General features: G+C 33.8%; 1 protein-coding gene across 3 annotated transcripts in view; it reads right to left on the bottom strand.

The window, feature by feature from the left end:
• Nucleotides 1–811: 811 nt before the first annotated feature.
• Nucleotides 812–18,482, bottom strand: part of GABRB2 (gamma-aminobutyric acid type A receptor subunit beta2) — a 184,029-nt gene continuing 166,358 nt past the window's right edge. For 2 of the 3 annotated variants that reach the window (XM_074230044.1, XM_074230061.1), the window contains one exon: nucleotides 812–1,336. In XM_074230044.1, the coding sequence (XP_074086145.1) occupies nucleotides 989–1,336 (348 nt within the window). In that variant the 3' untranslated portion in view covers nucleotides 812–988. Of the gene's footprint in view, nucleotides 1,342–18,482 lie in introns of all 3 variants that reach the window. The other variant, XM_074230053.1, reaches the window with a different exon arrangement.

The following is an 18,482-nucleotide window of genomic DNA, read 5'->3' as shown; positions in this document are numbered from 1 at the left end:
TTATATCTTTAAAAAAGCTTTCTCTGTTTTTTTTTGGTATTCTTTGAAGACCAACCCTTTCCTTTTATATAAAAGGCAAGGTTTAAACAATTTCTTTAGCCATCTTTGTAATTGTTTTCCTACAAGTACTCAACCTCTTGAACTCCCCCCCACCCCAAACATCACATTTAAAACAATAGCAATCACTACCACTACCATCACCACCATCACTACCATCACAAACAGTCTCTTTTTTTTTAGCACAGGGTCTTCTAACTGTAGTAGTTTGCCAACATTTAGTGTAACTAGAGAAGGCAACCTTGGTTTCCCTGACTTCCCAGGCTGACTACCTTATGCTTTGCAAGGGTGGTTCTGTGTGTCAAATAACTATCCTTTTTCAGTGAACCAACCAAAACATTTGCAAGGTGGTGGGAAATAGTGACCATCATTATCATCATCATCATCATCATCATCATCATCATCATCATCATCAATCATCACTCTAACATCACTTTAAGATCTTCAGTACTACTTTCATCTTGAGTTGAAAGTATTCTCCATGAACTGTGATTGATCTCTAAGTATATCTATTTGATATATTTCCTTTCTTCAGAAATCAAACTGTGAAACAGCTAGACATGTCCATTGCACAAATGACTCACATTGCTACTATGCCTCATTAAGACTATCTCCCCAATACTTTCCCACTTGTATTGGTTGAGTAAATCCTAGGCAGATAAATGGAAAGAACACATCAGAACTGAATTTGGCCATCACGTACCAAATGCACTTCTATTTTAACTGGGAAAGATACATAGATCGTGGCATAAAGAAGTGTTTAGCAGAAGCAATTCAAATAGTATGAAATGAACCACAGAATAGGCCAGCAACTAAGGTGTTTTAAAATCATTTTTTTTCTTGAAAAGATTTTTTTTTCCAAGTCCCACTTTTGGCTGTACAACCAGTTTGAAGAGAAATCCAGTCTTTTGTTCCCATGAGATGCTACTCTTTAGTTCACATAATAAAGCCAATAGACAATATTGAAGAAGGAAAAAACAACAGGAAAGAATATACGCGACCATCGATCTATGGCATTTACATCAGTCAAGTCGGGGATGGTGATTTTCAGCTGGGAGGCGCGTCTCCGCAGTCGGCTCTTTTTCTGTGCTACGTGTCGCTCCAGGGCATTGCGTCCAAAGCTATGTCTGGGCAAGCCAGCTTTCCGGTACTGAATACTGGAAGCATCATAGGCCAACATAGTGCTTCTTGGGTCTCCCAGTCCCATCACTGCCTCAGAGGTGGCCATTTCATTTTTTATTTCAAGGGTGCTCAGTAAGATGTTTTCATGGGGGTCCATCTGGAAAAAAAAAAAGCACCAGCAAAAGCAGTTAGGAAATAAATAGCTACATAATGAACACCTACTTTAGTTGGGATTTGTGCTAGGAGCTAAAAGGTTACAGATATCTCTAGGAGTCACATCCAGAGGAAGTTTATAATTTAAGTGAGATATTAAATTCATGGAAAATTATATGAAACATGATGAAGTGAAAAATCAAAGATGATTTATTAATATAATCATTGACATATTACAGAGAAACTCACAAGTACTAACAACTAGGAAATTATTCTGCTTACTTATAGCTAAGATAAGATGGATAGAGGACAAAGTGCCATTTTAACTGAAGTAAGCAGAATGGAGGTCAAAGGGTTAAATGACTTGCAAGAATCATTATAAATGCAGGACAAGCTTCTTGAAATTGAGGGATCTAGGTGAAATAATAGGTAGTCTTGGTTTAATGGAAAGAATGTTGAGAGATGTGGCTGCCTTTTGACTGATTTACTTTGGGTCATTGATCACTTTTTCTAATCTCCTATAACATATATTCCAATATAAATGTTAGGGAGATTCAGAATAGATTGATTTCTACCTAAATAAATGAAACTATATAATAATGGGAAAATGCCCCTGATGATAGAGTATAGACCCAGAGTCACATAAATATATGGATAACTGGCAAAGCAAGTGATAGGCTTGTGGAGGGCTTGGATTTGTATACCAGCAGCCACATATTGTTCTTACTTAGACTAGTAATGATATCTTAATTGCAAATTGATAAGTGGGTTGATAACATAAAGATAAATCTAAGAATTATTTTGGTTATATTGATTTCTACCTATAGAATAATGGATTACTACTTCTATGGTGGACTGTAATCCAGAATTCTAGAGTAAGAAATTCTACCTGGAAGATCAGTCAGACATCCTCCCACTTGACACATAAGCTATGTGGTTTCAAATTGCATTGGCTCTTTATCAAGTAATGAAATTTCATCGGAAGCTATAGGCCCCAATATATCACTGTAGGCTCTCTCTTCTGACATCTTGATACTTAAGATCATAGATTCAAAGATGAACAAAAAACTCTTTAGAGATCATCTACTTTAACCCCTTGATTTCACTTATAATTAACTGGGGCCCTGGAAGGTAAAGTGACTTGCCGAAAATGCTGCAGGCTATACGTGATAGAGTCAAGATTTGACTGGGGCCCTCTGACTCCAAGAGTCATACTCTTCGCACCATACCATAATGATTGCCTGGCTATGTTAGTAATTAAGTGACAGATTTCCAATTATATCACCAGGCTCATTATTTGAACCTTCCCAGTCTGGCAGTTTTGTTCAAGCTTATGTTATACTGCATCATCTTCAGTAAATCATAATAGGGCACATGATGTGGATTTTAGTAGAGACTAATAATAATATTTGATAAAATAAAAAAATTAATAAAGCCCATTCCTTTCTTGTTTTGTAAAGACTTTTTAAAAATGAAGAAAATCTTTTCCAAATATAAAAATTATATGATTATATGGAGTAATGAGGAACCAACAGAGAAATGGAATCCTTTCAAAAAAAATACAATTATTAGCATGGATATAGTCTTGCTCATTCTAACTGAATGTCTCTAGTATGTTTTGGTGGCCACTGAGATGAAATTTTTATTGTAGAATTTTCATATCACTGGAAGAATTTTCCCAATAAAACCAGTACTACTACAAGTTTATACCAAATTTGTTTGCTTTAAAAATATGGAACACTAACAATAATGACAATAGCAGCAAGGAGTATGGGTTTTGGTCTGGTTCTATTGATGATCTATAGAGGGCAAGTGTCCTGGGGAAAATCACTTGCCTTCTCAAGTTCTTACTTTCATGAACTGCAAAATGAAGGTATTAGGTTAGAGATCTCCAAAGTCATTTTACAATTAGCATTTCTAGAATGCAGGATTTAGAGATATTGTGATATAGTGAGAAATACTATGATGAGAGTGAGAATGCCAAGTGCAAATGAGACATTTGCTAACAATATGAACAATGAATATTTCTTTCCTCATCTATAAAATCAGATCGATAATATTTCCTCAACATTACCTATCTTATTGGGCTGTTCATTTTGAAAACTTTAAAGCATTACAAGAATAAAAATTGTCACAATTATATAACTGATTCATTTTGTATGAATACCATGAAAAAACCATGCTTAAAAAATAAGGATGTAATTCTGGAAGAGGTGCGGAAATGAATATAGATGTTGGCATTCCTCAGTGACACCAGCTGTGACAAATAAAGGACTAGATACATACAATGTTAGCATCAGTTTACAAGCTGGTACTTTTGATGCCTACCATATAAATGGAAGATTCGCATTCCAACAATAGACTGTTTGTAAATACTATTTCTGCTAACTTCACATATATTATCCCATTTGAGCTTCCTAATGACCCTGACAAGTAGGCAGTAATACTTATTACTAACCTATTAGGTATTACTAACCCCACTTTACAAATGAGGAATCAAAGCCTTAGGGAGGTAAAATGTCTGACCCATGGTTATATGATTAATGTAAGATGCAGAGTCTGAACCCAGGTCTTTTGAACTCCAAGTCAGTCAACAAAATATTTATTAAGTGTCTTCAATTTCATTTTGCAAGTGAAGAAACTGAGGCCTTGAGAAGGAAAGTTTTTTTTAACCTAGGTTATTTCCTCTGCATAGATCAGTAGTCAAACCAGATCTGTTCGCTGCTGTTTTTATTATTATAATTATTTTTATTATTGCTGTTTTTCGTATTTTTAATTAATGCACAATTACTATAAACTCATAACTGTACTGGCTTATATGTGTCAGGCACTGTGGCAAATGCTTAAGATAAAAAGAGTATCATAACAGTCCCTGCTTTCAAGAAGCTGACTATCTAATGGACAAGGCAACATACAAATAATTATGTATAAACAAACTATGTACAAGATATAATGTAAATAATCAAAAGAGAGAGAAGGAAATTGACTTATGGGGATCAGGAAAGGCTTCCTGTGGAAGAAAGCCAGGGAAGTCAGGTGGCAGAGATAAGGATGGAGAGTATTTCAGACTTCAGGGGAGGGATAGGGAAGACAACCAATGAAACTATCCAGAAATGAACTGTTTTATTTGAAGAATAGCAAGGTGGACAATGTCACTATATCTCAGTGTATGTGGGTGTTAGGGAAGATCCTGAATCATGAAGCATATACTGGAGAGAGAGGCACATAGGCACATATTCCACTTTGAGATTGAAGTACACAAAGACAAAAGCTATAGCAGTCATATTATAAACTTTGTTGACCTTTGACATATAGCTCCTTCTTCCTCAGCTAATTTCTCCCTGCGAGCTCCATTCTTTCTCTGTGTATAGACTCTATAGGGGCCTTTTTCATTCTTTTTTTGCACATATGTAGTTTTTTAAAAGAACATTTTTATTTTTTAATTATAAACAAAAACAATTTTAATATTTGATTTTTTGAATAATTTTTGTCCACAATTCTCTCCTTCACTGCACTCCCTGCCTCCTTGAGAAGAAAAGTACTTTGCTATAAATTACACACAAGTCCACTCATGCTAAATATATTTTCACATTATTCATGTTTCAAAAGAAAACACAGATCAATAAAAAAATACAAAATTAAGAAAATTTAAAACTATGCTTTGATATGCATTCGGGTTCCATTAGTTCTTTCTCTCATTTTTCATCAAAAGTCCCTCAGAATTATTTTCTATCATTGTATTGCTTAGAAAAGCCAAGTCATTCACAGTTGATCTTTCTACAATATTGTATGTCTGTGTAAAATGTTCTGATTCTGCTCATTTAATTTTGCATCAGTTCATTTAGATATTCCCAGGTTTTTCTTTAAGCAACCTGCTTTTCAATTCCTATAGCATTATAATATTACATCATAATCATATACCACAACTTGTTCAGCCACTCCCTACTGATGAGAATTTCTTCAATTTATGGGGGCATTTTTCAGTCACAAAACACTTTATAAGAAAGAATGAGAGTGTTATTTAATTTTTTCCTTCTTCTTCATGGAATATATGTGAATGCTTACATTTTGGACAGTATCATCTATTCACAGAATAGGATCTGATAAAAACTATAAGGGTGAACACCACACTAATTTCCAGGGTAAAGCTGGTTTAAATGAGTGTTTAGTTTAAAGGGGGTGGGTTGACTTGTTCCTGGCTTATTGAACTGCTTTTTGGTTCTCTGGATTTAAGGGTAATAAAGAAGAAATATATGCTATATGCTATTCACCTACTTACAGAGTCAGATAAAGTTTTGGAAGTGGTCATTTGTAGGAATTTGTTTTTTTCTTTTATTATATATATTTATTATAAAGTTTTTGTTTTTATCTTCAGAGTAGGGAGAGAAAAAGATATAAATGTTTTAAATTGAAAAAAATATGTAAAAATAGAGAAAGCCCATATCAAAAAGGTGGTAAATCTAGTTTTATTTCTCTTTGATTATTTATTGGTTGTGTGATCAGAGACAAATTACTTAATCTAAGATTCACATGTAAAAATGGGCTTTAGCCAATCAATTCTTAAGGATCCTTAAAGATTCAAGGCTTATTTATAATCCCCTATTATTTATTTGTTGTGTTTTTAGAATAACATGTAAATGTGCCTGAGGTAAAGCAATTTGAATGATTCCAATGGAGGTGTGATGCATTTTATTTTCATATAACAAATGGAGACCTGGGAGTGAGTATGAGCACAGCTATGAACCAAGAAACCCTTGAAATGACTTTAAGTTAATAACTTAATAGAGGGGCGGCTAGGTGGCACAGTGGATAAAGCACTGGACTTGGAGTCAAGAGTACCTGGGTTCAAATTCGGTCTCAGACAATAATTACCTAGCTGTGTGGCCTTGAGCAAGCTACTTAACCCCATTTGCCTTGCAAAAAAACCTAAAAAAATACTTAATAGAAATTAAAACGACTTTCCAAGATGTACAGTGATGGCCTTTTTAGAAGTGGGGAAATGATCTAGATATTCAAACATTACATGATGAAATATATAGTAGTTGGGATGAGGGGAGGCAAGGAAACTTACATTTACATTTTTTCCAAAAGTGGATTTTAAGTTGTATAAAATAAAGATACCCTCAAAAGAATAGGGAGTGGAAAAGAGGGTGAAATCTTGCTAAACGGTGACAGCTCCCTCATGTCAGCTTGTCAGTAAGATGCACTTTGAGCCTTATTTCAATTTACTGGGGATTTAGATAAAGCAACTCTCCCATGGATTAGTTCAGTACAAGTTGACCTTTGCCAGAATTATTGACATTGTTTATATGGATGATTTCCAATGCATCCAATATTTTTCATTGGATTTCATTTAGGCAGTGGAAACACAAGTTATCGTTTGCTTGGCCATTTCACAGTTGTTTTGTCTTTGGTCAGAAAGCTAAATGATTGACTAAAAAGCCATTTGTGTTTGAATTGATCAGATTGACAAAATGTCTATATGAAATTGCTCATTGTCTGGAAAGTTGCTCAAGAGACTGTATCCTAAACAGTTTCTCTGAATGAGGATTTTCATTCTAGTGAAACAGTTTTCTAGTTTAAGATGCCCACTATATTTACCAAGCAAAATGTGTAATGACTAAATTGGCTATAAAGCAAAAAGGCAAGTGAATAAATCATTCCCATGAATAAAGCCACATGACAAGTGCTCCAGATTTTGGGAGTTCTAATGAACACCTGTTTTCTTTGGCCTAAGAAAAACCAAATCCCTGACCTCCCTGACTTGTAGTATGAGTTTAGAATTGTGGTCCAGCATCTTATGTTTCCAAACTTTCCATGCAAAACACATGCAAATAAAATAATTCCTTTTCTAAAACACCCCCTCCCCTCTCATTCTAATTCTGGGTTTAATCAACTTTTGAGTTGGTTTTCTATGCTTATCAATTTTAAAATAGTCTATAAAAATCCAAAAAATATCAAGCTGGCTATCTAAAGATCTCTAGTATCCTTACTATTACTTTGTATAGTACTGTGTGAACTGGGACAATGCATATAAAAAGTCAGTTAGTTGTGTCATAAGAACCAGAAATACATTTCCTCTATGGCTCTTGAAATAAAAGTATTTTTTCCCTTGATCCTGGCCACTGAACTTATAACTACATTAAAAGTAAACCTGGATTGGGGCAGCCAGGTGCAATGGATAGAGCACTGGCCCTGGAATTAGGTTTCAGACACTTAATTGTGTCTTTCAGACACCTAGTTGTGTGATCCTAGGCAAGTCACTTAACCCCTTTGCCTTGAAAAAACCAAAAAAAATAAAAAAGTAAACCTGGATTGTTTAAACTTTTTAGAATTTTCTTACCATCCTTTCCCTTTTTCTGATGAGTAAAATCAACTTTAGTAGAGAATGATAATGGCAACAATGGAAATAATAAGAACAATAATGATAGCTAACATTCATATATCACTTTACAATGTGCAAATTGAGTTATATGTTATCTCATTTGCTCCCAAATTGCCTACTTTGCTTAAAAGACTAAATGCTCATATCTATAGAACCCATAATTATTAATGTAATAAATAGTGGTCCCTATTTATACACAATACTTGAGTTTCAAGAGTTTCATCTACAAGACTGCCTCTTACTTTCAATTATAAGAAGAGTTCAGGAAAAATATCTTTGACCTTGTATTATCTCACTTGGATATGCAGACCACCTCATTTGGTGTCATCCCATTGAATGTCCCTTTATTTCTAGGACTTTTCTTGAAATTATATTTAAAATTGCCAATTTCCTATGAGGTTCTGAGTGGCAATTCAATATTTAAAAGCCCTGGAAACACTTCAAATGCTATATCATCACCTTGAACCTCCCAGAAAGGTTGATAATGTAAACTTCTACACTTATTCAGAAAACTTTTAACTTTCTGGTTTCAAATTAGTGTGAGTGATGAGTGAGCAAATGATTTTTCTTTATATCTGACTGATTTAATGATCTCTGCCATGAAATGTCATCATGACCTATGTGACATCCGAAAGACAATGGTAATGAATTATTAGTCCTCTGGGAATATCCAACATAATCACACCAAAGAATAAAAAGAAAACATGCCTAACCACTGCTCAAGATGACAGGAGGTGAGCAAAAGTTCATATGACTGAAAAAGAAATGGGGAATCAAGGTGAGTCAGTCAGTGTCTGTAACTTTTCTGAATCTTTCAAGCAACAAAATAATGAAAAGTAGTAATAAAATGAGCACACAGTTCAGATACTAGCTAACATTTATATAACACCTGCTATATTTTACAATTATTATCTCATTTTATCTGTACAATAAATGTGGGAATTAGGTACTATTATAATTCTCATTTTACACATGAGGAAACTGAGGCAAGCAGAGGTTTATATAATTTGCCCCGTGGTGATCAAGTAGTAAGGATCTAAGGCCAGATTTGAATTCAGGTCTTCCTGACTTCAGACCCAATGTTCTAGCCCCTGTGATAATCATGATGATCAAACCTTATAGATTTTTATATTCTTGGAAGCAGGAGAATAGTCTCATTTGATCAAGACCAGTTGTAAAATATGCTGACTTTATTCATTTCCTGCTTTATGTCTTACAATTTAGGAAGTCTTTTACTTATAGGATATAATTAACTAATCAACAAACACTTATTAAGCATTTACTTTGTGTTAGGCATAGTGCTAAAAGTTGGGGATATATATATATACAAAACCAAAAACAATCCTTATGCTCAAGGAGCTCACATTCTAATGATAGAGACAGCACATAATTATCTAGACATACACATATATATATATGTATATGTATGCAGATATATGTGTATGTGAGTATAAATATGCACCTACATATACACATGCATATATACACACACGTAAAATATATATATATATATATATATATATAATATATATGTAAAATATGTATGTATGTTGGGTAAAGGGTGTTCTCAGATGGGAAGACAAGTTGAGGGGCAGTCAAAATCCTCCTGAAAAAGGTAGAATGTGAACTCAGACTTTAAGGACAGTTAACTAAATTAAGAGATGGAGTAGAGAAAGAAGATCATACAAAGTATGGAGAACAACTGATTTAATCCTCCATTACAGTTAGACAGTAGAGAATACATGGGGGCTATTAAGAAGATTTAAAAGATAGAAATGGGTCAGATTGTGAAGAAAATTAAATGCCGAACAAAGGACTTTATATTTGATTATGTAAATAATAGGGGGCTATTCAAATGTATTGAGCAGGGAGGTATCATGGGAAGATCTACACTTAAGAAAATTCACTTTGGCAGTTGAGTGGAGGATAGATTGAAATGGGAATAGATTTGAAGCAGGGAGACCAATTAATAGACCATTTCAATAAATAGGTAAAAGTGAATGAGGTCCTTAATTAGGAGTCTGTGAGTACAAAGGAGGAGAACATGTGCATGAAGAATGTTGTGAAGGAAGAAATAAAATTTGTCAACAAATTGTAAATGTGGGGCAAATGAGAGTGAGAGTTCAAATATGATACCTATGTCATACTTGGAGTACTGTAAGGATGATAAAATCTGAGACTAAAAGGGAAGTTGAAAATGGAAGAAGATTTAGAAAAGAAATCTGAGTTCTCTTTGGGGCATTTTGAGTTGAGTTTCAGATGCTTATAGGACATCAAATTAGAGATATCCAAAAAGAAGTTGGTAATGAGAATATGGAATTTAGGAAAGAGACTTGGGGTGAACATATGAACCAATTTGTATAGAAATGAAAACTGACCACATTGGAACTAATGAGATCAGCAAAAGAGAAAGTAAAAAAGAGAAATAAGAGTACCCAGAACAAGACTTTGGGAACTAGTGAATAAAATTCCATTTCTTTTTAGTTTTTGTCTGTTAAGTATTCATATGAAGTCATTCTGAGATTAACCACAGAACATAGAATCTTAGAGTTGTACATGACCTCAAAAACCATTGCAAGACCAACCTAAACCAAATTTTTAAAAAATCCTTTTAATATCAATCCTGGTAGATAATCTTATGGACTTGACTTAGACACCACTAATGAGTGGGACTCTCAAGCAACTATTTCACCTTTAGATAGCTTTCATTTCCTTATGACTTCCAGATAAGCAAGAATTTTGCACAATGAGAAATGAGAGCTAGCTGTGATTTGACTAGTTGACTGATGTCATTTTCTTTCTTTCTTTCTTTCTTTCTTTCTTTCTTTCTTTCTTTCTTTCTTTCTTTCTTTCTTTCTTTCTTTCTTTCTTTCTTTCTTTCTTTCTTTCTTTCTTTCTTTCTTTCTTTCTTTCTTTCTTTCTTTCTTTCTTTCTTTCTTTCTTTCTTTCTTTCTTTCTTTCTTTCTTTCTTTCTTTCTTCCTGTTAGATTTTTGCAAGGCAGTGGGTTTAAGTGGCCTGTCCAAGGCCACACAGCTAGGTAATTATTATGTGTTTGAGGTTGGATTTGAACTCAGGTACTCCTGTTTCCAGGGCCGGCGCTCTATCCACTGCTCCACCTAGCCGCCCCGTTGTCATTTTCTTTTTTTTTGAAGGCTTTTTTTTTGCAAGGCAAATAGGGTTAAGTGTCTTGCCCAAGGCCACACAGCTAGGTAATTTTTAAGTGTCTGAGACCGGATTGGAACCCAGCTTTATCCACTGCACCACCTAGCCGCCCCTCCGTTGTCATTTTCTTAAAGAAAAAAAAAAGTCTATCTCAAATTCTGTCTCTGATCCAATAACTATTTGCATATTATGTGCATTTTATAGAGGAGAAAATATGGTGAAGGACTTGGTCCACAGTTACATGCTATTAGTAGGCAGCAGAGCTGGAATAAAAATGTAAATCTTTTGACTTCAAGTCTAATGTTCTTATTTTTTTCTTGTTTAAAGTTTCATTTTTCTTTCTAATGTATTACATAGGAAAATAACCTTGGTTTCTTCTTTTCTAACATCAGAGGGTTAGATTAAATGCTTTGTAAAACTCTTATAGTTGCAATGTTCTGTGATATTTTTGATTTTCATATTGCAAATGGTCTGCCATTTTCCTTTAAACTAGTTTGTAGTTACTTTTATAATACTCCTAGGAATGAAAGAAAAAAGGAGAAGGAAGATTTACTCCAGGATTTCTAACAGGCAGGAGATTCTGGATATCTGAGATTATAGAAGTTATAATTTGAGATTAAAGTTCCTTCTATTCCATTTGTAGAATATTCTATTCCATTTCTTCCAATTCATTTCTCTTAAAATTTGATTACTCTAATACTTCAAAATCCCTTTATCTTTTAATGAAATTTTTTGAGTTTTTTTCAAATAGAAAATTTTATAATTGTTTCTGTTACAAATAAATTAACTACTCTGGGCAAGCCACTTAACTCCATTTGCCTTGCAAAAATCTAAAAAAAAAACCAAATAAATTAACTGTCATTCATGAGCTATGTGTACACATAAAATGAATACATTTTTGGAAAGGCTAGCTTTATCTCCAGGATCACAACTTTAAGTAAACAGCAACCACTTCATACATTTTTATAATAATAACATATTTAAACTACTTTTACTAAAGATTTTTATTAAAGTTTCTTCACAATGCTGATATAAAAAGATAGTGCAAATATTATTAACCTCATTTTATAGACACTAGGAGATGAAGTATCAGAGTCAGCATATACACCTATATCTCTTAATTTGGATTCTAGTTCTTTACACAAGCAGCTCCCTGAAATAGGCATCGCCTAATTGATTTAATTTAGATTGAAGACAAAATAAGCACAAAAAACTTTATATTTTTAAAGCATTTTTTAAGCTTGGGGCATCTTCTGTGTGCTCAAAGAATAAACAAAATTGGATTAACTATAGACTTTCAAGGATATCAGGTAATGCTATCTTTTTTTCTCAGACAGAAAGGAAATGAATTCAAGGCAGCTAGGTGGCACAGTGGAAAAAGTGCCTAGAGTGGAAGACCCAGTCTTCCTGAGTTCAAATCAGATTTTAGCAGTGCAGCTCGGACAAAGTCAATTAACCTCATTGGCCTTAGTTTCCTCATCTTTAAAATGAGCTGGATAAGCAAATACCAAACCTCCAGTCTTTTTGTGCCTTAACAACCCCAAATAGGTTGGGTCAGAAATGAATGAAACAAAGAACAGTGTAACAACAAGGCCTCATAAATATATGGAATAAAATCAGATTGAAACATCAAACATATTTGATTTCCATACTATATTTTTAATCAATTCTAGGGAAATGGGTTTGTGAAGCAACTTTATGCAATTCAAAAAACTCAACATGGTAAAAGTCCATTTTTTCCCCTGAGTCATTGATTCAAATCACATGCAAGATGGAAATTTTGAGTTTCTATTTTCCTTAGCAGATTCAGACTTGTTAATGCATCTACACATGATACCTCACTAGTATCCAAATATACCATTTCATATTTACTATTTTTTAACCTATTTTCACAGCCCATATAAGAAGTGTGGAATGGTTTTTCAAAGAGACTTGAAAAACTATTATCAAATGATTACAGCAGAACCCTATTTTACCCTCATAATCATCAATAGAGTTAGGTAACTTCTGATTTATTCTCCACTCTTATACCTTAAGAGCCACAGTGGAAAGGAAACGTTAGAAGTCTGCCATTGGTAGATAGATGAACCACGTAACAATTTAAAAATGACTGATAAACTGTGATAGGTCTATTGGGGAATTCATGGATTCTAACCTGAGAGGAAACATGGCACAGTGGAAAGAGAAATGAATGAGGCATCTCAAGACCTGGTTTTGATAACTGACAATATAATTTTATGTCTTTGGTCAAAACAATTACTTCTTGAATCTCAGTTTGCTCAACTTTAAAAACAGGACTAATATTATCTGCTTTACTTATATGGATTATTATGAGGATCAATAGACATAATGACTTTAAAACACGTTGCAAACCTTAGAGTCTATTTAAATGGAGCCTGTTATCTGTTTTGTGGGTTAATATGATGTATTAAGTCTGAAACACTGAGAGAAAGAGAGGAAGGACTTCCAATGAGATTCTATGGGGAATATATGAAAATTTATCGTCAATTTTTTCATCAGAGTGAGAGTTTCATAAGTAAGTTTGGATAGGTTATAATTTGCCATCAGGCAGAGTTTGCATAAGATAATGAAATAACAGCTTCAATGAATGGTAATTCTATTCATTAAAATCAATAAATATGTAATCATCTACTATGTGACAGACACCAGGTACTAGGGACTAGGTACTGGGGATATTAACCCAGCAATGAAATGGTCCCTGGCACTTACATTCTCCTGGAAAAAAAGCAAGTGCATAAATTAGAAATATAAGAAATTTGAGAAGGGGGACAGTATTAATAAGTAAGATGTACAGGAAAGTTTGCACAGATGGGTGGAAGTAGATATGATTCCTGTCTTACAAAATGTAGGATGTAGGGAAAAGAGCTCAAAGTCCAGATTATCATAAGTATTCTTAGGCCCTTAGAACTCCTCTGAATTTTTCCTGTACAAAGACTTTGGATCTGAAAAGTCTTATATGAAAATTAATTTTCCCATTGTCTGAGAGAATGCTCTCATTTACAGACCATTTAACAGTCCTGCTAATGTAGCACATTTGGAAGGCAGAGAAAGTTTGGATTCTGAAAAGATCTTGACAGGATCAACTCTGGGATGAAAGCCAAGAGCTCCAGGTTTAATTCCTAGCTCCCACAAGGTAAAGTGACATTGGCAAAGCAGATGCCAAAGCTCTTCCTATCTTAGTGTCACTATCTGAAAATCTCTTCTTTCTAGAGTATATATAAATATAAATACACACACATAAAGGGACTCTTGTGAACATTTAATAAATATCCTTCTGAAAGAGGAAAATGGGATTGTTCAGATCTCCTGATGTCTATGGAACATACACATCTTCCTTATGTCCACTTTAATGACTTATCTTGAACTTTTGAAAAACAAATACACCCACACAATACTGATATCTGGTAACTGTGTGAGCATGAAAAACAATATGGAAAAATTGACTTGGTTTTTGTCATATATGATGTACTCATATACACAAATTCATAAATTCTTATGCATTGATGCATGATGATATGCCATCTTTTAAGGTTATTGATTTGCTGCTGAAATTAGGCTAAATGTCTCACTAAATAACTATAGTAGTAGGTAGCATAGTATCTGTCACATAGTAAACATTTATTAAATGTAGATTTCCTGTATCTGAGGATTGACACTGGGTAATATACAGATCCAGGCAAATGCCTTCCAAGCAGATATCAAAACAATAAAATGCCTGAATTACAAAAGTGATTTTCACAATAGATTGCTTCAATTCAGGCTGACAGGGCTTCAAAGAACTTTAGTTACATTGACTTTTACATAGAAACTGAAGTGGCTCAATCCAGGGCATGGTAGGGGTACAACATCCTCATATTCATCTCACTTGTCTCACAGAGCAGGGACAATTGAGATATACATGGGACAATTGTCCCATGATAATTCACTGGGAACTATGAGGATTATGAATAAGGCATAGGATGTGTGAACTTGGAAGTGGAATTTTTCTTAGAGACCACATAGTTCAATCCTTTTCCCATACTAATCAGGAAATTTGAGCACATAGATATTTAATGGCTTGCCTGAGGAGAAACAGGTAGTTTCAGTCAAGATTCAAACTAAGAACCTCAGACTGAAAATATAGGTATATTTCTGTCTGGGATGATGAGTGGAATAAAAAATTTCACCACATCTCAGATGGAAGGAATGCCACTTTATCTAGTCTATTATGTATTTTTACCTTCTACATATAATATGGCAGGTTTGTGTTACCAGTAACTATCCAATCTTTTTTTTCAAGGACTCAAGTTAAAAGGAATTTACTCTTATTTTGGACAGCACCAACTATTGGGAAGACTTTTCCTTTATATTGAGTTATGATTTCTGTTCTAGTTCTATCCTCTAGATCCAACTGTAATATCTCTTTCATATAGTAGTGCTTAAAATACTTAAAGAAAGTTGTCATGTCCTCTTTTCTAGAATAGTTATCCCCATTCCTTGCAAATGTTCCTCATATGTCAAGCTCTCCATTCCTCTCATAATCCTGGACATTCTTCTTTGGATATGATCCAGTTTGTCAATGTCCTTCTTAAAATAAGTCTCACAGAAATGAAGACAGTATCTTACATATGATATGACTAGGTCAGTGTATATTAGGACTATTCTTATTCTTGTTATCACTGTTTACATTCAAACTCTCAGTAAAATCTTATATTTATCCATCATTTTTGTTTAAATAAAAATATGGAGCTGTTCAGCTTATTATTATTTAGGTTTTTACAAGGCAAATGGGGTTAAGTGGCTTGCCCAAGGCCACACAACTAGGTAATTAATAAATGTCTGAGGCTGGATTTGAACTCCTTGTACTCCTTGACTCCAGAGCCAGTGCTTTATCCACTGCGCCACCTAGCTGCCCCAGCTTTTCAGCTTATTAAATACCATATTATTATAGATAGGATCCATAGTTCTAATTTGATAAGATTTTCTTGAATCTTGATTGTGCCATCTAATTTTCTCTATGTAATACACATCTGATGAACATGTCATCTATGCTTCAGTAAACTAAGTGATCTGTAATTTTTCTTTCTTTCTCACCTAGTTCTAACATTCTTTGTTTCTCTAAGTGTGGGAAGCTATTGAGACAATTAATTAGTTATGCCACTTAACTTTGACAGATGAGAACAATCAACCAATTAGAGTTCTGAATTGATGGTGATGTTGAATAAGGCCTAGAAATCAATCATTCATAGGCATTAGGCTAACTTTGATCAATTTAGAAGTTCTTGAAAGTCATTGGAGCTCAATGACTCCACATAGAATGTATCTTCTGATTAGTTGAGGGTTTTGAGGGGCTTATTTTAAAATAGCAAGTTAGTTTGGAATCGAGTACTCAGCATTTGGTAAAAGTAAACATTTTGGGAGTGAAAGTAAGGGAAACAGCTCTGTCCCTCATATTAGATGCTGGTCAAGGCTTCTTTCTCCTTCCCTTTTACCAAAGGAGAATTTGTAAATTTTAGAAGAGCAGAGAATTTGGGTTTCTCATTGGCATCTTAACCCTAGCAGAATCACTGGAACACCTAACTCAAGGACTGCTTTGGGAGCCAAGGATGACTTTGATATACAAAGTAAAGGAAACTTCAGGACTCTATAAAAAGTTCAAAAAAGAAGCTACACTATGTTTCATGAGCATTCCCTTATGAAGGGGGATTTTAAGAGTATCTGATGCGGAGAAAAGGATTGCCAGTCACCAGAATTTTTGACATATGTGCTCTCCAAATATGAACTTGCATTCATTTGCACTCTTGGTAGGGAAATGTTTTGCTGGTTTTTGAAGGGATGTACTGTCACACCAGTTTAATAAATATAGCAATTTTAAAAGTTATCTTAATTTCACTAATAGATAGATATGCATAATCATTGGGGAAAAGTATAGCAATGGAGGGCTTGTGAGTTAAAATGTTAGAATTCCCCACCCATAACTTCTTAGGATTACTGGTAGATTCAAGAAGGAATATAATGGGCAAACTGTTGTCCCAGTATGATAGCTATTCAAAGAGTATGGGCTATATTTCTATGACATAAATGATCTTCCTAAATACTTTTATTTAGAAGTGGAAAGAAACCAAAAATATTAAGTGATTTGATGCTGTGAGGCCAAGATATGAATCAACATTTTCTTACTCTAAACTGAATGCTTTTCCCACTATTGTATACTACTTTGTCCTTGTGGTAGCATCTAACACAAAGAAGTGTGCAAGAACCTAGGATGACTTCTATGCAATAATGTAGTACAATAATAGGACTTTAATAGTGATGATTGTAAAGAACTCTAATAAAACCTATAGAACAGAATTCAATTCAAATCTTTTATTTTATGGATGAATAAACTAAGACCTAGAGAGGTTAAGTAAATTGCTCAAGGTCACACAGTGATTAGTGACAGTTAGGACTGAAATTCCAGTTTCCTCACCATATTTGTCACTTTTGTCATCATACTTGTTAATTAATACTATTTACCAAAATAAAATTTGGAAATTATATTCACTTATGTTTTATAATATTACCCAAATTTCAACTGAATGTCTCTGTTTATTCATCATCATTATCACATCATCATTTTTAGAAGTTATTCATTAGAGATAGCCTTTCAACTGTATTTTAAAAATTTCTCAGTACTATAACAATGCAAATATGTAGTCATTTAAATCATTCACATCATAATCATAATATACTGTATTTAGATTTAGCACCTGTGTTTAAAAAACCTCACATATCTGCTAATCCTCTTTATTCTCAATATCCCCCAATATCCCCTATATTTAGACACAACTGAAGCAAAGAGAACTCAATTGACTTATCCAATATCATATAGAAAATTAATGTAAGAAGCAAGTTATTGAATCTTTTTCTCTTCACCCCATCCTTAGTTCCATTTTACTATATTCCCTTTTAGACTGAATAGTCAAAGTTATTACAAACATACTCATGAACACAAAGAAGGGAAATTGACATCTCCCAGTCTCAAAAGACCAGAATTTCATTGCTACATAAAGTTAATTTCTCCTTTTACCTAAAAGTCATTCAAATAAGTTAACAGGACCATGGCATTCATGCTATATGCTCTTGATTACTCCTCTCTCCTTTACTAATTGACCCACCTAAGAAACTCCTTACTCTGTCTTTCATCCTCTTACTCCTCACCTCTTAAGAAATTTAAATAAATATGCAATATAAAGAGTATCCCTTATGCAAAATGGCAATCTAAATTATAAGAGAGGCATAATAAACTATTTTCAATTGCATCAAAGATCAAGGGAATAATGCTATCAAGATGAAAAGAGTATTCAGACATCCCCTCAACTTCCTAAGGATGAAAATTAGAGTAAATAGATCTACTTTACACCAAGTCTTACACTTTATATTTGTTTAGGTTTTTAACTTTTATCCAAGTATTAATATCTTTCAAAATATGTTCTCTTCACATGGGTTCAGCTAATTGTAGAACAGTTATAATTATCCCACCCCTATTGATGATGAAATGGTCTTAATATTTATTAATAGTGTTATTGTTGTTATTACTAATTGAAAGCATTGAATAACTTC

This window comes from Macrotis lagotis, chromosome 1 (genome assembly GCF_037893015.1).
Source record: "Macrotis lagotis isolate mMagLag1 chromosome 1, bilby.v1.9.chrom.fasta, whole genome shotgun sequence".
Taxonomy (NCBI): Eukaryota; Metazoa; Chordata; class Mammalia; order Peramelemorphia; family Peramelidae; genus Macrotis; species Macrotis lagotis.
This window is presented reverse-complemented; position numbering and strand designations above follow the sequence as displayed.